At 54.5% G+C, this 18,362-nt stretch overlaps 1 protein-coding gene across 1 annotated transcript; it reads right to left on the bottom strand.

Moving 5' to 3' along the window:
• Positions 1-715: 715 nt before the first annotated feature.
• Positions 716-12,784, bottom strand: CX3CL1 (C-X3-C motif chemokine ligand 1). The gene is made up of 4 exons (XM_064383104.1): positions 12,636-12,784; positions 5,159-5,282; positions 2,427-2,880; positions 716-2,291 (listed from the first exon to the last, which is right to left on the bottom strand). The coding sequence occupies exons 1-4, from the start codon at positions 12,703-12,705 to the stop codon at positions 1,752-1,754; spliced, it is 1,188 nt and encodes a 395-aa protein (XP_064239174.1). The 5' UTR covers positions 12,706-12,784; the 3' UTR covers positions 716-1,751.
• Positions 12,785-18,362: the final 5,578 nt, after the last annotated feature.

The following is an 18,362-nucleotide window of genomic DNA, read 5'->3' as shown; positions in this document are numbered from 1 at the left end:
CTGTCACCCTCTCTGAGCTGCCAGAGTGAGCCCACTTGAGCCATTCCCTGAGCTTCCTGAATATATTGTGCCATGCCCAGCAAGGGACTGCAGAGGCCAGGTGGGCAGGGCCGCACAGCTTCCTGCTCTCTGTGGACCAGAGCTGCGTTTCCTTCCTCCAACCACCCATCTGTGAAGGAGTGTTCCTGGCACCTGCGTAGAATCCAGCCCACAAGAGGCCCCTCAGGTAGAGGGCAAGGGTCACCCTTGGGGACAATCCAAGGGAGAGGTGAGCTGCCATGAGGGACCCTGAGGGGCCAGGCTGGCAGGTGCAACCCCATCCAGGCATGCTTGAGCCTTCAGTAGCCCAAAAAGGGAAGCCCTGACTTTATGCCTACAAATTCCCCTTTCCCTTGTCCCACCATCCTTCCCGGGTAGAGTCCCTTTCAGAAACAAACAGGGGACTTGTGAAAACATCATGGAAATCCCTGGTCCTGTCTGCGTCGGGGACAAAGATGAAGGAGAGTTCTCGGAGGGCAGAGAACAGTGTTTTCAAGGAGTGAGAGAGGCGGGAGGGGAACCCAGGCTTCAGGAAAGAATCTGACATGTGTGGGGTGGGACCACAAGGGTCTCAAGGCCTGGCTGCCTGTGGGAGTCCCTGAAGGAGCGTCAGGAGTGTGGCTGCTCCTGGAGCCTTTCCTGGGCTTCTTAGACACGTGCCTGGAGCCCTCCCTTCTCCCTCTTAGTGGGTGAGGGGAGGCAGAGCTCGGGCTGTCTCAGTGGCTGAACCTGGGTGGGGCCTTCAGGGATGGTCTCTGCTCTGCCCACCTCCATCTGGGGACCCACAGAGCAGGATCTGTGCTATCAACTCACTCCCTTGCAGGCCCTCGGGGTCTCAGGGTCCAAAGACAAATTAGTCCATCAGGAGGAACTAAAGTGCTCCGCTGATAAGGACTGGGAGGCTGCATTTGGGACTGGAGAGAAGGGCGTCGGGTCAATGAGTGATGTCAGGTGGACGGGTATTCCTTGCCCCCCTCTTTTGTTTCACAGACGGGAGTACTTTGTGGGTTGATGGTGGAACTAGGATCAGACCCCAGCCTTCAGACTCAGCACAGCATAGGCCAAGGAGGAAAGCCACCAGCTGTCAAAGCCACCAGATAGCCTCATCTCCCCTTCCCACAATGCCTAACCGAGGGCAGAGCCTCACTGGGAGCAGTGCCAGGAAACACCACACTAGCCTCATGCAAGAAAAGACACGTCACCAGTGGGGGCGTGGGCTCTGTACAGAGGGATGGGGCTGGGGGAGATAGCACCGCAGGTGGCCAGGGTGACTGGCAACCGCAGCAGGACCAGGAGACACGATGAGGTCTGGGGGAGCGGGCAGAGGGGCCTGGCCTGAGGCTCATGTGTGAGATGGGAAGACTGTGGTACTCACAGGGCTGCGTGGGTCAGAGGGGGCTGGACGTTTAATAAATAATTGTTCACTGGGGCTGGGATGGCGTCAAAGGGAACCTCTAACCAGCCAGCAGCAGAGGAGAGTTTTGGGGCTGGGGTGAGTTGGGAGGCCACCCCGTCTGTCCCTGGCAGGTGGAGAGTGGTCAAGGCTGGCCTCCTGGGTGTGCCTGGGAGCTTGGAGCCTGTGCAGCTGGAGGATCCCACCTCCCCGCTCCAATTATCCCAGCTCAGGCCAGGCCCTTAGGTGGGGGTGGGTATGAGGATGAGGGACCCCAGGCAGCTGTCAAATCAAACAACTAGACCCAGGCTGGGGGAGTTCACACAGGCACCAGGACATATGAGTTACTGCCACAACTCCGGGGGACATAGCGAAGGCCTTCCACCATCTCTCCCGCCATCTTCCGAGGGCAGCCCTGGAGGTTCTGGTAGGCAAACATGGCCACCCCCAGGCAGAAGAGGAGGCCAAGGAAGGCCAGCAGCCCCACCGCCTGCCTCCTGGTGGCTTCCTGGGTGTCAGGAGTAGGAGTGATAAGGGCACTCAGCCTTCGGGAATCCGCGGTGGGATGGATGGGTTCCTCAGATTTAGGGGTCCAGCTGCCTGAAGTCACTGGCTCCCTGCTGGGTGTCCCTTCTGAGGAGACAGGGACCACAGAGATGTGGGCCATGCTGCCAGGCCCCCAGTCCTGGAGGGCATCCGTGTGCGCTGGCACGGAACCCATCTCCGGCTCCAGAGACGGCTCTGGCCTGGGGCTCTGTCCCTGACTCCACACGGGCTGGCCTTCAGACCCAGTGTTCTCCTCTGGGGCTGGGGAGGAAGTAGTGGGGGCCTGGGTGGAGGGGGCCTGGGTGGAGGGGGCCTGGGTGGAGGGGGTTTGGGTGGAAGGGGCCTGGGTGGAGGGGGCCTGGGTGGAGGGGGCCTGGGTGGAGGGGGTTTGGGTGGAGGGGGTTTGGGTGGAGGGGGCCTGGGTGGAGGGGGCCTGGGTGGAGGGGACCTGGGTGGATGGGGCGTCAGAGGTGGGCCCAGGTTGGTGGGGAGCAGAACTCTGCCAGGAGGCAGCAGTAGAGACAGGAGGCAGGCGGAAAAGCTCCGTGCCCGCAGGCCCTTCATCCTGATCCTTTGGTGTCGGGGGAAACCTGGTCCCTGAGGAACCAGCCACTCCCGTCGGCAGCTCTGGGGAGGTCCCTAGGGCCCTCTCTTCCTCCCAGGAAGAAGGGGTCAGCTCCAGACTACTGCTTTTGCCTGTGGCTTCGGGCTCTGGGACCACAGACTCCTCCATTGCCCCGGCGGCAGGTGTGGCCCGGGGCGTTGTCGCACCAATCAGCTTCTCGAAGGTGCCATCGTTTCGAGTCCGAGCAGCAGCCTGGCTATCTAGATGCTGCTTGGCTTCCTGGACCCATTTCTCCTTCGGATCGGCACAGAACAGCCTGTTCCCTCTCGTCTCCAAGCTACAAGGGAGGAAGACAGGAATCCAGTGATGCACAGATACCAGAAACTGGGCCACCGTATTGTGCGGGCACAGCACCAATGTTCTGCGGACAAACAGACCCGGCTGGAAACCCCGCTCTCCCACTTAGCGGCTGTGAGGCAACTGACCACCTGGGGCAGCCCACCCTCCTGAGCTCCCCGGTCGTCACCTGAGACATGGAGATAGGAAAGCCTCCCCTCTATAGGGTGACCAGCCATCCCAGAAAAATTGGGATGGAGGGGGTGCTCAGGATGAGGGGCTTTCCATTTTAAAACTTGGAAAGTCCCAGGCAAACAGGGACGAGTTGATTACCCTACTTGTGTGTTACTGTAAAAAAAGGTTAATTATGTGAAGCACCTGGCTCAGAGTAGATCAGTAACGGCTGAAAACAATAACAATGTGGCTATTTTGTTACCATTGAGGCAGGGGGCTCTGGGCTTTGGGTCTCCTGCTGGGGCAGGGACTCGCAGGTGTTCTCTGATAGCAGGTGTGTGCAGGTGAGCTCTATATGGGGCCTCCTCGCTCTGGAACAGGCTTTATGAGACTTTGTAAGTCTTGTTGCTCCTCTCCTTCGGTTTCACGGCTACAGGCTGTGCTCTGGACCCTCCTCCCCTACTGATGTGTGTTCACGGGCAGTAGGGGTAGAGCCAAATATATGGCAGCCTCATTGGGAGCCCGACTGCCCTCCAAATCTTGAACTTCTGAAGCCATTTATGAATGGGTCACCACCAAGCCCACAGCTCAGAGCTGACAGAGGCCCTGGCTCTGTGCCATGGCCTGTACTTGGCATTTTGCCCATGTTTAAACCTCACACCCATCCCACAAGGTGGCTACCAGGCTCATTCCCATTTTACAGATGAGGAAACAGGCTCGGAGAGGTGAATTAAAGGCACCTGGCTCCAGGAAGCCAAACAAGTCCAGGAAGCAGGCCTGCAGGCCCCCTGGGCACAGTGACCCTCTCCCCCACTTCCTTCTTCCCCTTCATCTAGAAAACAAAATATATTTGGGGGTGTCTTGGGGAAGTAATCCTTGACTGGGCAGCAAAGAGATCAGGCAGGAGCACGCTCAGCACCTTACCCACCTTAGAAACTGCGTAATTGAGGAGAGGAAGTGCCAGACTTCCTTTAGCTGAGCCTAGAAAGCAAAAAGCCATTGGCATTTCCTGGTGCCAGGCCCTTAGGTCTGGCTGAGGCTGCTTTAGAGCCCAAAAGTCAGTCCTGGGGAAAGGCCTCAGGGCAGGCTGTTTAGGCAGATCCCAAGCGAACCCCCAGGAGGAGCAAGTGACCAAGATGGCCAGGGTCGTCAACAGCCAGGGAGAGAATGGCTCCATCCCTCCCCAGAGTCTCACAGTCTCACAGTGGCCCCAGTTCCTCTTCTGCCAAATGCAGGTGGTAATCTCTGCAGCTCCTACTGTCAGCACCCTGCCAAGCACTTGATTTTTTTTTCTTTCTTTTTTTCTTTTTGGAGTTGGAGTCCTGCTCCGTTGCCCAGGCTGGAGTGCAGTGGTGCAATCTCGGCTCACTGCAACCTCCAACTCCTGGGTTAAAGCGATTCTCCTGCCTCAGTCTCCCTAGTAGCTGGGATTACAGGCGTCCACCACCATGCCTGGCTAGTTTTTGTATTTTTAGTAGAGATGGGGTTTCACCATGTTGGCCAGCCTGGTCTTGAACTCCTGACCTCAGGTGATTTGGAAGGCTCGCTCACCTCAGCCTTCCAAATTACTGGGATTACAGGTGTGAGCCACTGCGCCCCTGCCAAGCACTCCAGTTACATCATGTCCTAGCGACCCATTTTATAGACAAGGAAATCAACATGCAAAATGTAAGCGATGAAAGCAGGGCCACCCAGCCAGTAAGCGGGAAGGCAGGATTTGCGCCAGGTCTGTTGGATTCTGGAACCTGCATTTTAGGACCCTCATGCTTAACACCTCCTGCACCCCGCCCCCACCCATGAAGTCTCGTGGGTTCAAGTGCCGGGTAACATGTGCTTCAGCCCAGGAGGAATTACCACCCTTGATGGCCGCTCCAGGCCACAAGCCAGGGTGGGCTATTCAGGAAGCTACTCTCCACCTTAGCCATGTGGCACAGAAATTAAGGTCAGGGAGGTGGCCTGCAGGCCAGGGGCAAGAGAAACATGTGCTGAGGACTTTGCCTGGGAGCCCAGGTCCGGGAAGGGAGGTATAGACACAGGTTCTCTGAGGCCTGGGAATATTCTAAGGGCCCAAAGGGGATTTCCGAGGCCTCGAGGGCGGTACCTACATGATGGCAGGTTTGCCGCACGATGCCTGGTTGTGTTGATAGCGGATGAGCAAAGTCACAGGTATCCTTACTGACGTCATCTTGCTGCACGTGACGTTGCATTTCCTCACACCGTGGTGCTGTCCTGAGTCCACAGAAGTCCCTTGTCAGCAGGGATGTCTGTGGGCATCTGGCTTCCCAACCCCGTGCCAGCTTGTCCTGGCCATCCCACCCAAGCCAAAGCTGATTCCCTGCACACCCTGGCCTTCAAGGCCTTTGACTCAGCCTCCCTCTCCCGCCAAACTTCTCTATGCCTCAGTTTCCCCACCTGTAAAGTAGGAACAAAAATACAACCTCATAGGCTTGTTAAAAGATTAAAAACCTGAATTCTTATTTATAAAGCTCTTTTTGACTGGCACATGTTAAGAGTTTAATTTTTAAAATTAAGTGGTCCGTTGTGCAGCAGCGGGGATGAGTCTAAGAGTGACAGGGATCTCCTAAGGTCACACAGCTACACAACTAGCAAGGGATGTAACGGGTTCTCCTACCAGGCCTGGCTCCAGTCTCCACTGGGCTTGTGGCCTTGCCTATCCCCTCATCTCTGCCTTATTCCCACTCTACCCCCAATTTTTTTTTTTTTTTGAGGCGGAGTCTCGCTCTGTCACCAGGCTGGAGTGCAGTGGTGCGATCTTCACTCATTGCAACCTCTGCCTCCCGGGTTCAAGCGATTCTTCTGTCTCAGCCTCCCGAGTAGCTGGGATTACAAGTGCGCACCACACCCGGCTAATTTTTGTATTTTTAGTAGAGATGGGGTTTCACCATGTTGGCCAAGATGGTCTTGATCTCCTGATCTCGTGATCCGCCCACCTCGGCCTCCCAAAGTGCTGGGATTACAGGCATGAGTCACCACGCCTGGCCAATTTTTTTTTTTTAAGAAATAGGGTCTTGCTCTGTTGCCCAGGCTGTAGTGCAGTGGTATAATCCTAGCTCACTGTAACCTCAAAATCCTGGGCTCAAGGGATCCTCCTGGCTGGGTGCTGTGGCTCATGCCTGTAATCCCCCGGTCAGCAGGGCCAGGGAGGAGGGATCCCCTGAGGTCAGGAGGAGGCTGAGGTGGGTGGATCACCTGAGGTCAGAAGTTGAAACCAGCTTGATCAATATGATGAAACCTCAACTCTTACTAAAAATACAAAATTAGCCGGGCATGGTGGCATGCACCTGTAGTTCCAGCTACTCAGGAAGCTGAGACAGAAGAACTGCTCAGAAGGTTGCAGTGAGCCGAGCTGTGATCGCACCACTGCACTCCAGCCTGGTGACAGAGCAATACTCCATTTCAAAAAAAAAAAAAAACAGCTGGGTATGGTGACACACGCCTGTAATCCTAGCTACTTGGGAGGCTTGAACCTGGGAGGCGGAGGTTGCAGTGAGCCAAGACCATGCCATTGCACTCCAGCCTGGGTGACAGAGTGACACTCTGTCTCAAAAAAAAAAAAAAAAAAGAGAGAGAGAGATCCTCTTGCTTCAGCCTCCCAAGTAGCTGGGACCACAGGTGCATGTTACCATGCCTGGCTAATTTTTTTTTTAAGAGACAAGATCTTGCTGTGTTGCCCAGGCTGGTCTTGAACCCCTGACCTCAAGCGATCCTCCTACCTCAACCTCTGGAGTAGCCGGGATTACAGATGCAAGCCACCATGCCTAGCAATAAAGTTCTTAAAAACATGTAAGTATAACTACTTTCTAAGGAAGGTGGGCTCTGCTGAATAGATAATCCTTTGTTCTTCTGTTGAGCCGGAGTGAGTCTGAGAGCAGTTGCTGAAAGGTACTGAGTCATCCTGCCTAGGAGGGAAGAGACATTTGAAGTTCCTGGAGCAAGAAGAGTGGGGGGAGGATTGGAGATGGAAGGTATGAATAGGGTTGGGGCAGAGTGGGGCGGGAGGGGCAGGCAGTAGCTGAGTGTCATGTGGAGCCAGAGAAACGCCAGGACAGGATGAGAATATCTAAACCCAAGTATTTGACACAAACAATTGAAGTCGCTTGCATTGCATTTCCACCTTCCCTCGTCTCCTAAAATCCCCCAGCAGATTTTTTTCTACTTAGTGTGAGCCCAGGGAGAATGAGTATAAAAAACAAGGAAGAGCTTGAGTTTCAGATCTGGGTCAAGGTTATGTGCAGCAAAAGCAAGACCCCAACATCTGGAGGCCAGGGCAGGCAAGAAAGCAAGCTGATCTTATCAGCCCTTCAGGGCCTGGGAGACCCCCCAGCCCACCCCTGGGCTCCACCAGGGAACACAAATTGCTCATGCACAAATACTTACATATATGTGGCCATGCAAACATACTCCACCTTCCTAATTTACAGGCGCATGAGCACGCGCGCGCGCACACACACACACACACACACACACACACTTTATAGAATCTGCTGCTTCCTCTCTCCATCGCTCCCCCTTAGCCTTGGCCCACCCTGCTTTGTGGGGAGGTGGTTGAGGGCCTGCAGGTCTGAGTTGAGTCATCAAGTAGTAGCCCTAGTAGCTTCAGGGGGTTTGAGGGGGGTGTGCAGGAGGGGCTCCCCAAGTCACAGGGCTGTCCTTTCTCTCTGAGTAACGAGGATATAAAAGTCACTGTGTGGGCTGGTCACCCTCCTTCTGCAATGGGACCTCAGAATGACTCACCTTGGCCTCCCCAGGCCCTGTTGAGTGGAGGCCAGGTGGCAGTCCCCTAAACTGGCCTGCAGGTGTCTTCCTGGGAAACCCCAGAAAATATGGTGCCTCTGAGTGATCGGAGATAGGAGAAGGCAAGGGAGGCTGCCCAGTGAAGGGAGGTTGCCCAGTGAAAGGAGGCTGCCCAGTGAAAGGAGGCTGCCCAGTGAAGGGAGGCTGCCCAGTGAAGGGAGGCTGCCCAGTGAAAGGAGGCTGCCCAGTGAAGGGAGGCTGCCCAGTGAAGGGAGGCTGCCCAGTGGGTAGGAAGGAAGGTCCATTCTTTATGCCCCAAATCCAGGATGGGGAAAGCCACTGCCCACCTCCAGGGCTGTAAAGAGCCACAGTGTCTCCTGTATCCAAAGTCCCCACCCTCTGCATGGTGCCTAAATGGTCCTGGGCTGGCTCAGTTCTTGGTCCTGCCAGGAAGGTTGTGTGACTAATCTGGGGAGCCTGTCCCTTCTCAGAGCTGAAGTTTTCTTTTCTGTAAATGGAGACAATACCTCATCCAGCCAGTCCTCTATTATCTATTCAAAGGAGTGAAAGAAGGCAGGGACCTCATCTGTCTTGGTATCACAGTTTCCCAGCATCAAGCACAAGCTGGGTACTCAATCAATATTCATTGAATGAAATTATGTCTCAATTTACTTATCTCACTGTAATGCATCTATCTACCTACCCATCCATCCATCCACCCACTCTTATCAATCTTCTACCCATTCCCCACCCACCTGCCACCTCTCACCCATCCCCTGCTCATCTCTATTCATCCGTCTACCCACTCCCTCTCCCTCACCTACCACCTGTCCATCCTTCACCCCCTTTTATCTCACCCACTCATTCATCCTTCATCATCCCCTCACCATCCCTTCTTCCATCCATCTATCCATCCATTCATCCATCTATCCATCCATCCGTCCATCCATCCATCCATCTGTCCGTCCATCCATCCATCCATCCATCCGTCCATCCATCCATCCGTCCGTCCGTCCATCCATCCATCCATCAATCCGCCTGTCCATCCGTCCATCCATCTATCCATCCATCCATCCATCCATCCATCTGTCCGTCCGTCCGTCCATCCATCCATCTATCCATCCATCCATCCATCCATCCATCCATCCATCCGTCCATCCATCCACTTCCCTGATTCAGCCAACACTTGCTGGAATTACTTTTGAGTATATACAGAATCTCAGGACCTCTTATCCTTAACCTTGAGCTCTTTCTCCCATAGGCGCTGGTGCGGAGCTTGGAGAGAGCACTTCCATCCCAGTAAATGCCCTCAGATCACTCTGTTTATTCAGTCAATCAACAAATGCTGGTTCCTCTTGCCAGGCCCCGTGCTGGGTGCTGTGAGGTACAGTGAGGTGAACAAGGACCACCTCTGCCCTCAGAAGCGTCCCAGCCTTATGGGCAGGTAAAACAGGCACACAAAGTATCGGCTTTTTTTTTTTTTAATTAAGCATCTACTGTGTATCAGACCCTGTGTCTAGCACGTGCATGTCTACTCTCTTTAATTCCCAGCATCCCTGCAAAGGGATCATTATCGTCCCCACCTCACAGATGCAGAAGCTGGGAATAAGAGAGGCTAAATGTGCCCAACACCACACAGCTGCATGGTGGCAGAGCTAGTTTTCTACCCAGCCCCTAAACACCCCACTGTTCTAGGCTATCCTAGATGCCAGGTAGAAACACAATATTCCAGAACATCCCACAAACATACTGGGGTTTATGTGAGGGAGAGACCACTTCCAATTTCAAATGATCAGGGAAGGCTTCTTGGAGGAAGTGTCCTTTAGACTGGACCTCAAGGACTTCTAAGAATCTTCCAGGGTCTTAGAAGGAGACTTGGGAAATGTCCTGGGTCTGGGTGAGGTGATAGACAGGGCTTGAGCCATTGCTCAGCTGTGTGTCCTGAACGAGTCACTCAGACGCTCAGTTTCCTTACTTATAAAATGGATGTGACCAATACCCGCTTCACAGTGTGGTTGTGAGAAGCATTTTTTAACATCTGGAGAATTTTTCCCTTAGGGCAGAATTTCTCAACAGCGCCACTTTGGACCAGACAATTCTTTGTTTTGGGGGCTGTCCGTGCACTGCGGGATGTTTAACAGCATCTCTCCCTCTACACACGAAGGCCAGCAGCTCAACTGAACCAAAAACACTGGGACATTTGTAACAAGCAAAACTGTCTCCAGAAATTGCCAAATGGCCCCTGGGGGAGCAAAATTACTCACTGAGGACCACTGCCGTGGATATATCCACATGGCTCCCTCCCTCACCTCCCTCCAAACTGTGCAAAGCCACCCACTCAGTGGGCTTCCCTAGCCCCCTATTTAAAATGCCAACACCTCTCTCCTCCCATTTCTATTTCATTTTGAGATGGAGTCTCGCTCTGTCACCCAGGCTGGAGTGCAATAGCACAATCTTGGCTCACTGCAACCTCTGCCTCCCAGTTTCAAGCGATTCTCCTACCTCAGCTTCCTGAGTAGCTGGGGCTATAGGCTCGCACCGCCATGCCCAGCTAATTTTGTATTTTTAGTAGAGATGGGGTTTTGCCATGTTGGCCAGTCTGGTCTTGAACTCCTGACCTCAGGTGATCTGCCTGCCTTGACCTCCCAAAGTGCTGAGATTACAGGCGTGAGCCCCCGCACCTGGCCTCCCCTCTCTATTTTTTGATCATGGTGCTTTTCTTCTTCCAACAGACCAGATTGTTTACTGATTTATTTGGTGTATGATCTGTCCTCTTCAGCTGAATTATGGCACCCCGAGGGCTGAGTTCCTTGGCTGTTTTATTTATGGATGCCGCCCCAGTACCTAGAACCAGTTTTGTCACACAGTAGATGTCCAATAAGTATCTGTTGAAGGAATGGAGGAATTTTCATTTAAATTCGACAGGGGCCTGGATCTGACACTCTTGAATTTATCCTCCCCTGCCCTCCTTATCCACCCCCACTGCTAATGATGGGGGCGGGCTATAGGAGCTTAAAACAGATTGGTTTTTTCTCTTTCTTGCCGGGACTTGAGTGGGAGTGAATGCGTCAGCTCTTGGAGGGGGAGAATGCTCTGCGCTGACTTGTAGCTGCAGGTTTGTTATATAAAGCACAGAAGCCTCCTGCCTGACACAGCCCCACAAACCCACATTTGGGGACTGACGCAGCTGCCCCGCACCAGTCAAGGCAGCAGCTACGAATCCCCCAGCTTCCTCTTGGGGTCTCTGGCTTCTAAACCACCCCCTAGTCCTGTAGGGGCTCCTGAGGGCCTCTCGGAGCCTTACATGTCAGCGCTGGAGAGGGCTTCCAAGGTGAGCCTGGTCGAATGCCCAGTTTTACAGAAAGGGAAACTGAGGATGAGAAAGGTTGCAATAATACCCAGGATCTTCCAGTAAAGCCAATGACCAAGATGAGGGCAGAAGCCTGGTTCTAAAGCCTCAGGCTGCTAGTCAGATCACGCAGGGTCCCCCAGAGTCCCCTTTCCATCCTAGCCTAGGACCCTTCCCCCTTCTTGGCTTAGTAAAAGTAATTCTCCTCCACCCCCTTCAAAACACCCCCATAGGCATTGGACCCTCATCACCCTCCCCCACCCCACCAGAGAGGTAATAGCTATATTTAAAGATGCAGCAGCTGGGACCAGAGGAGGCAAGACCCTGCTCAGGGTCACACAGCAAGACTGTGGCAAAGCCTCCACCATCTAACTCCCCACCTTCCAGTGCTCACTGCCCCCAGAGACCTCAGGCTTCAGGGCCCAAGCCCAGAAAGCAGGAAGCCAGCAGGAATTCGCCTCCACCACCCCCATGTGCCCACACACCCATGCACCTGCTCCCTGCCCCAGGGCGAGTTTGCTCCATGGAAACATCTGGAAGCTGAGGACTACTTCTCATTCTCTCAGACTTGCCGTGTGCCCACAGGCAGTCTCACCTTCTCTGAGTGTCACCCTGCCAGATGGTGGGAGCACTCCCTGAGGAGGGAGCTGGCTAGCGGTTCAAGGAGGCGGTGTAGCCCACAGAGGTGATGAGTGCACCTGTGCTCTCTCCTGCATTCAGTTCCATGAATTTTACCTCTCCTGCCCTACTTGCTGGCTGTGCATCCTTGGGCCAGTTTCTAAACCTCTCTGGGCCTCCATCTTATCCATATCAGGTGGGATGGCTAATAATGTGCCCTACCAGGTCCTGGGCTTCAGTAAGCAAGTGGCTAGAGGCAAAAGCGTTTTCTACACTGTGCTTGGATGAGGAAGACAGCGTGATGGGTAGACAGAGGCAGAGCAACGGGGGCGACAGACCAGGGCAGCAGTGGCAAGCCCCGACCATGAGCTGCAGTGACCTTGACCTTCACTGGTCCTGGGCCTCCTAATCCTGGAGGCTTTGAAAACAGAGCGGGAGAAAGCCCCAACTGTGGCCTGACCCAGGGCCAGGGCTGTGGGTTACACATTAATACTGGATGGAAAGAGCCAGCCACTGTCAGCCAGGGCCTCCCACCCCAGTGCCCACCAGGAGCCTCTGCAGTCTCCCTCCACCCCCTCCCTTCTGGCACACCCACACCTGGCCCCTTTATGCCACCTACACCACCTCTCTGTGCTTACTGGCCAGGCAAGGGCAGTCACTGGCAACTGGAAATCTGTCCAGCACTGCATCTGGGGCCGGGGAGGTGCCCAGCCCCCTCCTACACATGCTGGGGAAGGGGCTGCCACTGACCTTCAGCTTTACCCAGGCAGGGCCTGGGGCCCCTGATGTCAGGCCTGAGGGGCAGAGGAAAGGCGGGGGGCTCCCCACCCTGTTCATGCTTGAGTCCAGGTCCCACTTACCGGCCAGCAGGACAGTCAGATGGCAGAGGGTGGCCAAGCGGAGCAGCCACCGGAGAGATATTGGAGCCATGGCCAAGGGTGGGCGAGGGTCCAGGCAGGCGCCCGGGCAGGCAGCTATGGCCAGGCGGCAGAGCTCAGTGCTGTCCCCTCGCTGCCGCCAGAGCTCTCGCTTTTTATAGAGGCTGGCTGCCTCCGCCTCCAGCCCCCGCAGGCAGGAGGGTGGGAGGGGAGAGGAAGGGAGCCAGTGTGGAGCCGCTGGATTCCTCAGGATGTTGCCAAGGAACCAAGCCGGCTCTGGGGCTCTGGGCTGAGCACCATCCTAGGTTCCTCATACTGGGACCTGCCTGGGAGGCTGGACCATGCCTGCCTGGGTACAAGGGCGTCCTCTCCTGCCACAAGCTGGGAACATGCCCTAGGACCTGGCCTGGGGCCCCGTGGCTCCTACATGGGCAAAACACAAAAGGCCAGCAGGGCTGAGGAATAGAAAGCAGGGTGCTAGGGGGCAGGGAGGGACTCAGGGCCCCTCCATTCTGGGTCTGATAAACTCTTCTTTAATCCAGAGAATACCTTGCCCAAATCAGGACGGACCCTCAAGTTTTCCCTCTTAGAATCCCAAGCTCCTGGGGGACGTTGTTGATATATGCATCTCTGGATCCCGGCAGGGAGCCTGCAGTCAGCAGGGGCTTGGTTCAGGGTCTGCTGAAAGAAGGATCGAGTCCAACTTCATATGGACAGACGGAGAAACTGAGGCCCGGAGCCACCCCAGGTTGCCCACAGCATCAGGGTGGAGAACCTCCCTCCCACCACTAAGATAAGCAGAATGTGGGCAGCTCAGGACCCAGGAGAGTGCCCTAGCCTCCCGGCCTCTCCCTACCCGCTTTGCACCCACTCCCATCTCTGCTCTGGCCCCAGCCCAGAGAACAACATGGGTGCCAACCCATCCCTGATAACTGTGGCTCTTGGCTCCTCAACTCTGCAGCCGTGCCCTGGAGAAGCCCTGCCTCTCGTGCGGCCTGACTTCTCCATCTGCCCAAGTAGGGCATTGGGCTAGTGCACCGGGGAGGAGCTCCCCATCACCAGCCCTCCAAGGTCATTCTCCATGAGAGGTGGCAGCAGAACCACACAGGGCCAGCCAGCAGGCTTTCAGTGAAGGCTGCAGAGGCTTGCCAGCTTTGGGAGCACATTAAAACACAGCCCGCCTTCATGGAAGCCATCCCTAAAGGCAGTGGCAGCAATCCCTGAGACTCCAGAAGAGTCGGCAGCCCTATCTTGGGCCAGGACTGAGCTGTACTGGTGTCTTGAGGGAAACCAATTGTGGAGCCAGCATCCCACGCTACGAGCCAGATGGGCTGGGCAGAGGGGTCACAGAACCCAAGGCCAGGGACCTCTCTCTCCTCGGCCACCCCCTGCCCAATGGGCTGCCTGGGGCGTGGGGTTATGAGGCTAGATACTTCCTGAGGTGGCAGAGCACCCTTGGCAGGGGCCAAGGTCCACTTATGCTCAAAGAATCTGTCCCGGCCTGTGCACATGGGAAGCAACTAGCCTTCTTATTCCCACTGTCCAATCCCTCTTTTTATAACTGGGGAAACTGAGGCCCAGAGAGGGATAAGGAGGGATGAAAACTGAGGTCCAGTGTTCTTTCTGCTCTGTCCATGCAAGGACAGAGGAGGAGCCTGTGTGCGATGGCTCACGCCTGTAATCCCAGTACTTTGGGAAGCCAAGGTGGGTGGATCACCTGAGATCAGGAGATCGAGACCAGCCTGGCCAACATGGTGAAATTCTGTCTCTACTAAAAATAAAAAAGTTAGCTGGGCGTGGTGGTGCATGCCTGTAATCCATCTACTTGGGAGACTGAGGCAGGAGAATCGATTGAACCTGGGAGGCAGAGGTTGCAGTTGAGCCAAAATTATACCACACTGCACTCCAGCCTGGGTAACAGAGCGAGACTCCATCTCAAAAAAAAAAAAAAGAACAGAGGAGGAAGAAGGTGTAAGGGTGGGAGGAAAAAGAAAGGGAGAAGGGAAAAGAGGAGAGAAAGGGGAGAGAGAGAATAGGGGGGAAGGGTGTAAGGAAGGGGTGGAAAGGAAGAGAGGGGAGGAGGGAGAAGACGGGGAGGAAGAAGGGGGCCTGCCCAGGGAAGCGGTACGCTTCGTGAAGGACAGGAGCTAGGTGGGGCCAACTGCTGGGGAGTAGAGATCCTTATTTCCTGGCACTCGACTATGTTCCAAAGAAGTATTTAGAAAGCAGGGGCTTTGGGGCCCAGTGCAGTGGCTCATGCCTATAATTCCAGCACTTTGGGAGGCCAAGCTGGGCGGATCGCTTGAGTTCAGGAGTTCGAGACCAGCCTGGCTAACATGGTGAAACCCGTCTCTACTAAAAATACAAAAATTAGCCGTGTGTGGAGTAGCCCTAGCTACTCGGGAGGCTGAGGCAGGAGAATCGCTTGAAGCTGGGATTCAAGTGGAGGTTGCAGTGAGCCGAGATCACGCTGCTGCACTCCGGCCTGGACAACAAGAGTGAAACTCTGTCTGAAAAAAAAAAAAAAAAAAAAAATATATATATATATATATATATGTATTTCCCCCCGCTTAAGTTCATCAGCCAGGAAATGAGGGATCCTGGATTCGTCCCAGCCAGCAGGCTCTGAGGTCTGAGCTCAAGATCAGTAGGCTCCACCAGCTGCCTCCAGCCCCACGTCGAGGACCGCTCTGCTTTTCCTCATTCGGCCCTTTGGTCACCCTCTACTCTCCCCAGATCCAGCTTCTACTCCCATAAAATGGGAATGGTCACTCCCGTCTATCTCATTAGGATGTTAAGAACTGAGTTTAGGTTTAATTCGGGCACAATAACCAGGCTTTCAGGTCAGCCAGACCTGAGGCTAAACAGGACTCCAGGCTGGATGTGGTGGCTCACACCTGTAATCTCAGCACTCTGGGAGGCCAAGGCAGGAGGATGACTTGAGCCCAGGAATCCAAGACCAGCCTGGCAAAACCCCTTCTCTACAAACGTGGTGAAACCTCCTGTCTGCAAAAAATATACAAAAATTAGCTGGGTGTGGTGGCCTGTGCCTGTAGTCCCAGCTGCTCGGGAGCCTAAAGTGGGAGGATCAAGTGAACCTGGGGAGGTTGAGGCTGCAGTGAGCCATGATTACACCACTGCACTCCAGCTTGGGCACAGAGCAGGACTCTGTCTTTAAAAAATAAATAAATACAGCCAGGCGTGGTGGCTCACACCTGTAATGCCAGCACTTTGGGAGGCCAAGATGGGCGGATCACCTGAGGTCAGGAGTTCTAGACCAGCTTGGCCAACATAGTGAAACCCCATCTCTACTAAAAATACAAAAAAATTAGCTGAATGTGGTGGCAGGCACCTGTAATCCCAGCTGTGTGGGAGGCTGGGGCAGGAGAATCGCTTGAACCTGGGAGGCAGAGGCTGCAGTGAGCCGAAATAGCACCCACTGCACTCCAGCCTGGGTGACAGAGCGAAACTCCGTCTCAAAATAAATAAATAAATAAATAAATAAATAAATAAATACATCAACAGGACTCCACCACGGATAACGGGTATTGCCTTATCCAGCCTTAGTGACAGAACGAGACTCTGTCTGCCCCACAACCACCCCGCCAAAAAAAACAGAGCAAAGTTAAGTCCATTGTCTTACACAATGTTCTCATTCCTAATTTAGTTATTTCCTCGTGATGTCACCTAATTTGTTCCTCTATCCTATTTATTTCCTGTAAACCGAGAGTTAGATCTAAAGGCTTGATTAGACCCAGGCTACGTACTCCTGGCAAGAATCTGTTATGAGTAAGACTGTATGTATCCTTCACACGGCCCAGTTGCTCCGCTTTTCTTTGGGTGGATGGGATTGATGGATCAATGGGTGATTGCTAGACATCTTTATTGAAGAAGAATTAGTCCCCTTAGGATTTGAAAGTCAGCTGTGGCATGTGGGGCTGGCACCCTGCCACATGCACGTAGGCAGGATTTTGACAGACCATTCCAGGCAGAGGCGAAAGCCTCACCAAGGTGGAAGGTACGGAATGTATTCAGGGGTGGGGAATGGCTCGATGCCATTGGCTCCCAGGGAGGCTGTGGCTGGGCCAAACTGCACAGAATCGTGAAGCGGGCACGAAGAATGAGGATGCTGTTGACAGGCAGGACAGAGCTGGGAAGGTGTTGGGCTGAGGGATAACTAGAGTAATGATGAGAAAAAATAAATGGGCAGCACTGGACAGCAAAAAAGTTTCCTCTGGGGTGGGGTGGGGATGGCGAGAATGGGGGTGTCCCTGTCCCCACCTTCCACAAGCCCTCAGGTGGCCAGGACCCTGTGCCCCAGAGAGCAGGAAGCCTGTGCTGTTCTTGGGGGGCATGAGGGACTCCCCCAGGCCTGGAAGTAGCACAGAAGCAGCTCTGGAGAAGATGGGGAGATCGGGGCACTCCCGCACGACCAGGGTGGGAGAAGGGAGAGGCATGACCAGGGGGCCACCCTGCTGCCTCCTCCAGGTATTTCCTGATACTCCCTCCCTCTCTCCAGTGTCTGCTGGTGCAGAGGGAAGGTGAAGGGTTAGTGGCTGAGTGACTATGCTGCTGAAAGCGCTAGACTTGGGGACTGTGATCATGGGTTCAGCAAATCCTCCTGACAGGGAGGCCGAGGCAGGAGGATTGCTTGAGCCCAGGAGTTTGAGACCAGCCTGGGTAACATGGCAAAACCCCATCTCTACAAAAATCAGCCAGGAAGGGATAGATAGAAAATCCCAGGGCCCCTGGGGCCCAGCCCCACCCAGCTCTCCCAGGTTATCTTTTCTGGACAGTAAGGAGGGCTGCCCACATGTGCTTAGCATTTCCTCTGCCTGTGCCCACGCTGGCTGTACCAGAAGGAAGGGGCCTGGGTCCCTGAATGACCACATGGAAGGTTGCCCAAGACTGAGAATGCTTGATTAGACTTTGTGTGAGAAGAAAGAACTTCTGTTGAGTTGGGCCACTGAGATTTGGAGGTGTTTGTTGCAGGAGGTAGCCGTTCCGGACTAACGCTCCCTCCCTCTCTCCAGCATCTGCTGGTGCAGGGAGAACGTGAAGGGTGAGTGGATGAGTGACTATTGCTGCTGAAAGCTCTAGACTTGGGGACTGTGTTCATGGTTTCAGCAAATCCTCCTGACAGCTGGTGCCAAGATGGGCTGGAATCTCTGGGACAAATGTGGGCTTCCCGTCAGCACCTGTGCAGCCACTCCCAGGTCCTTGTGTCCAGCCGAGACTCCCCACCACTCACACGGTGACCTTGGGCAAGGCACCACCTATTTCAGCGTGAAGGCTTCCCCAGTGGGAGAGAGGAGATCGTGGTGCCCCCTGCCCCATCTCACAGGTACAGCAAATGCCAGGTGCAATGACTCACTCCTATAATCCCAGCACTTTGGGAGGCCGAGGGAGGAGGATCTCTTGAGCCCAGGAGTTTGAGACCAGCCTGGGTAACATGGCAAAACCCTGTCTCTACAAAAATCAGTCAGGAAGGCATAGAGAGACCCAAATCGCAGCCTTTAGCCTGGCCCAACCACCTGAAAACGGTCTCCACCCAGGGTGCCTTCACTCAGTTACACCCCATTCTCTGCCTCCTGCCACAGAGAGAGAGAGAGTGTGCTACCCTACCACAGCCAGCTTCCTCCCAGGGCCACCCTGTCCCCCTCTCACATAGTTCCTAAAATTATTCAATTCATCCGTTTGGGTTAAGTA

This window comes from Aotus nancymaae, unplaced genomic scaffold (genome assembly GCF_030222135.1).
Source record: "Aotus nancymaae isolate 86718 unplaced genomic scaffold, 86718_ANA_hifiasm-v0.15.2.pri h1tg000030l, whole genome shotgun sequence".
Taxonomy (NCBI): Eukaryota; Metazoa; Chordata; class Mammalia; order Primates; family Aotidae; genus Aotus; species Aotus nancymaae.
This window is presented reverse-complemented; position numbering and strand designations above follow the sequence as displayed.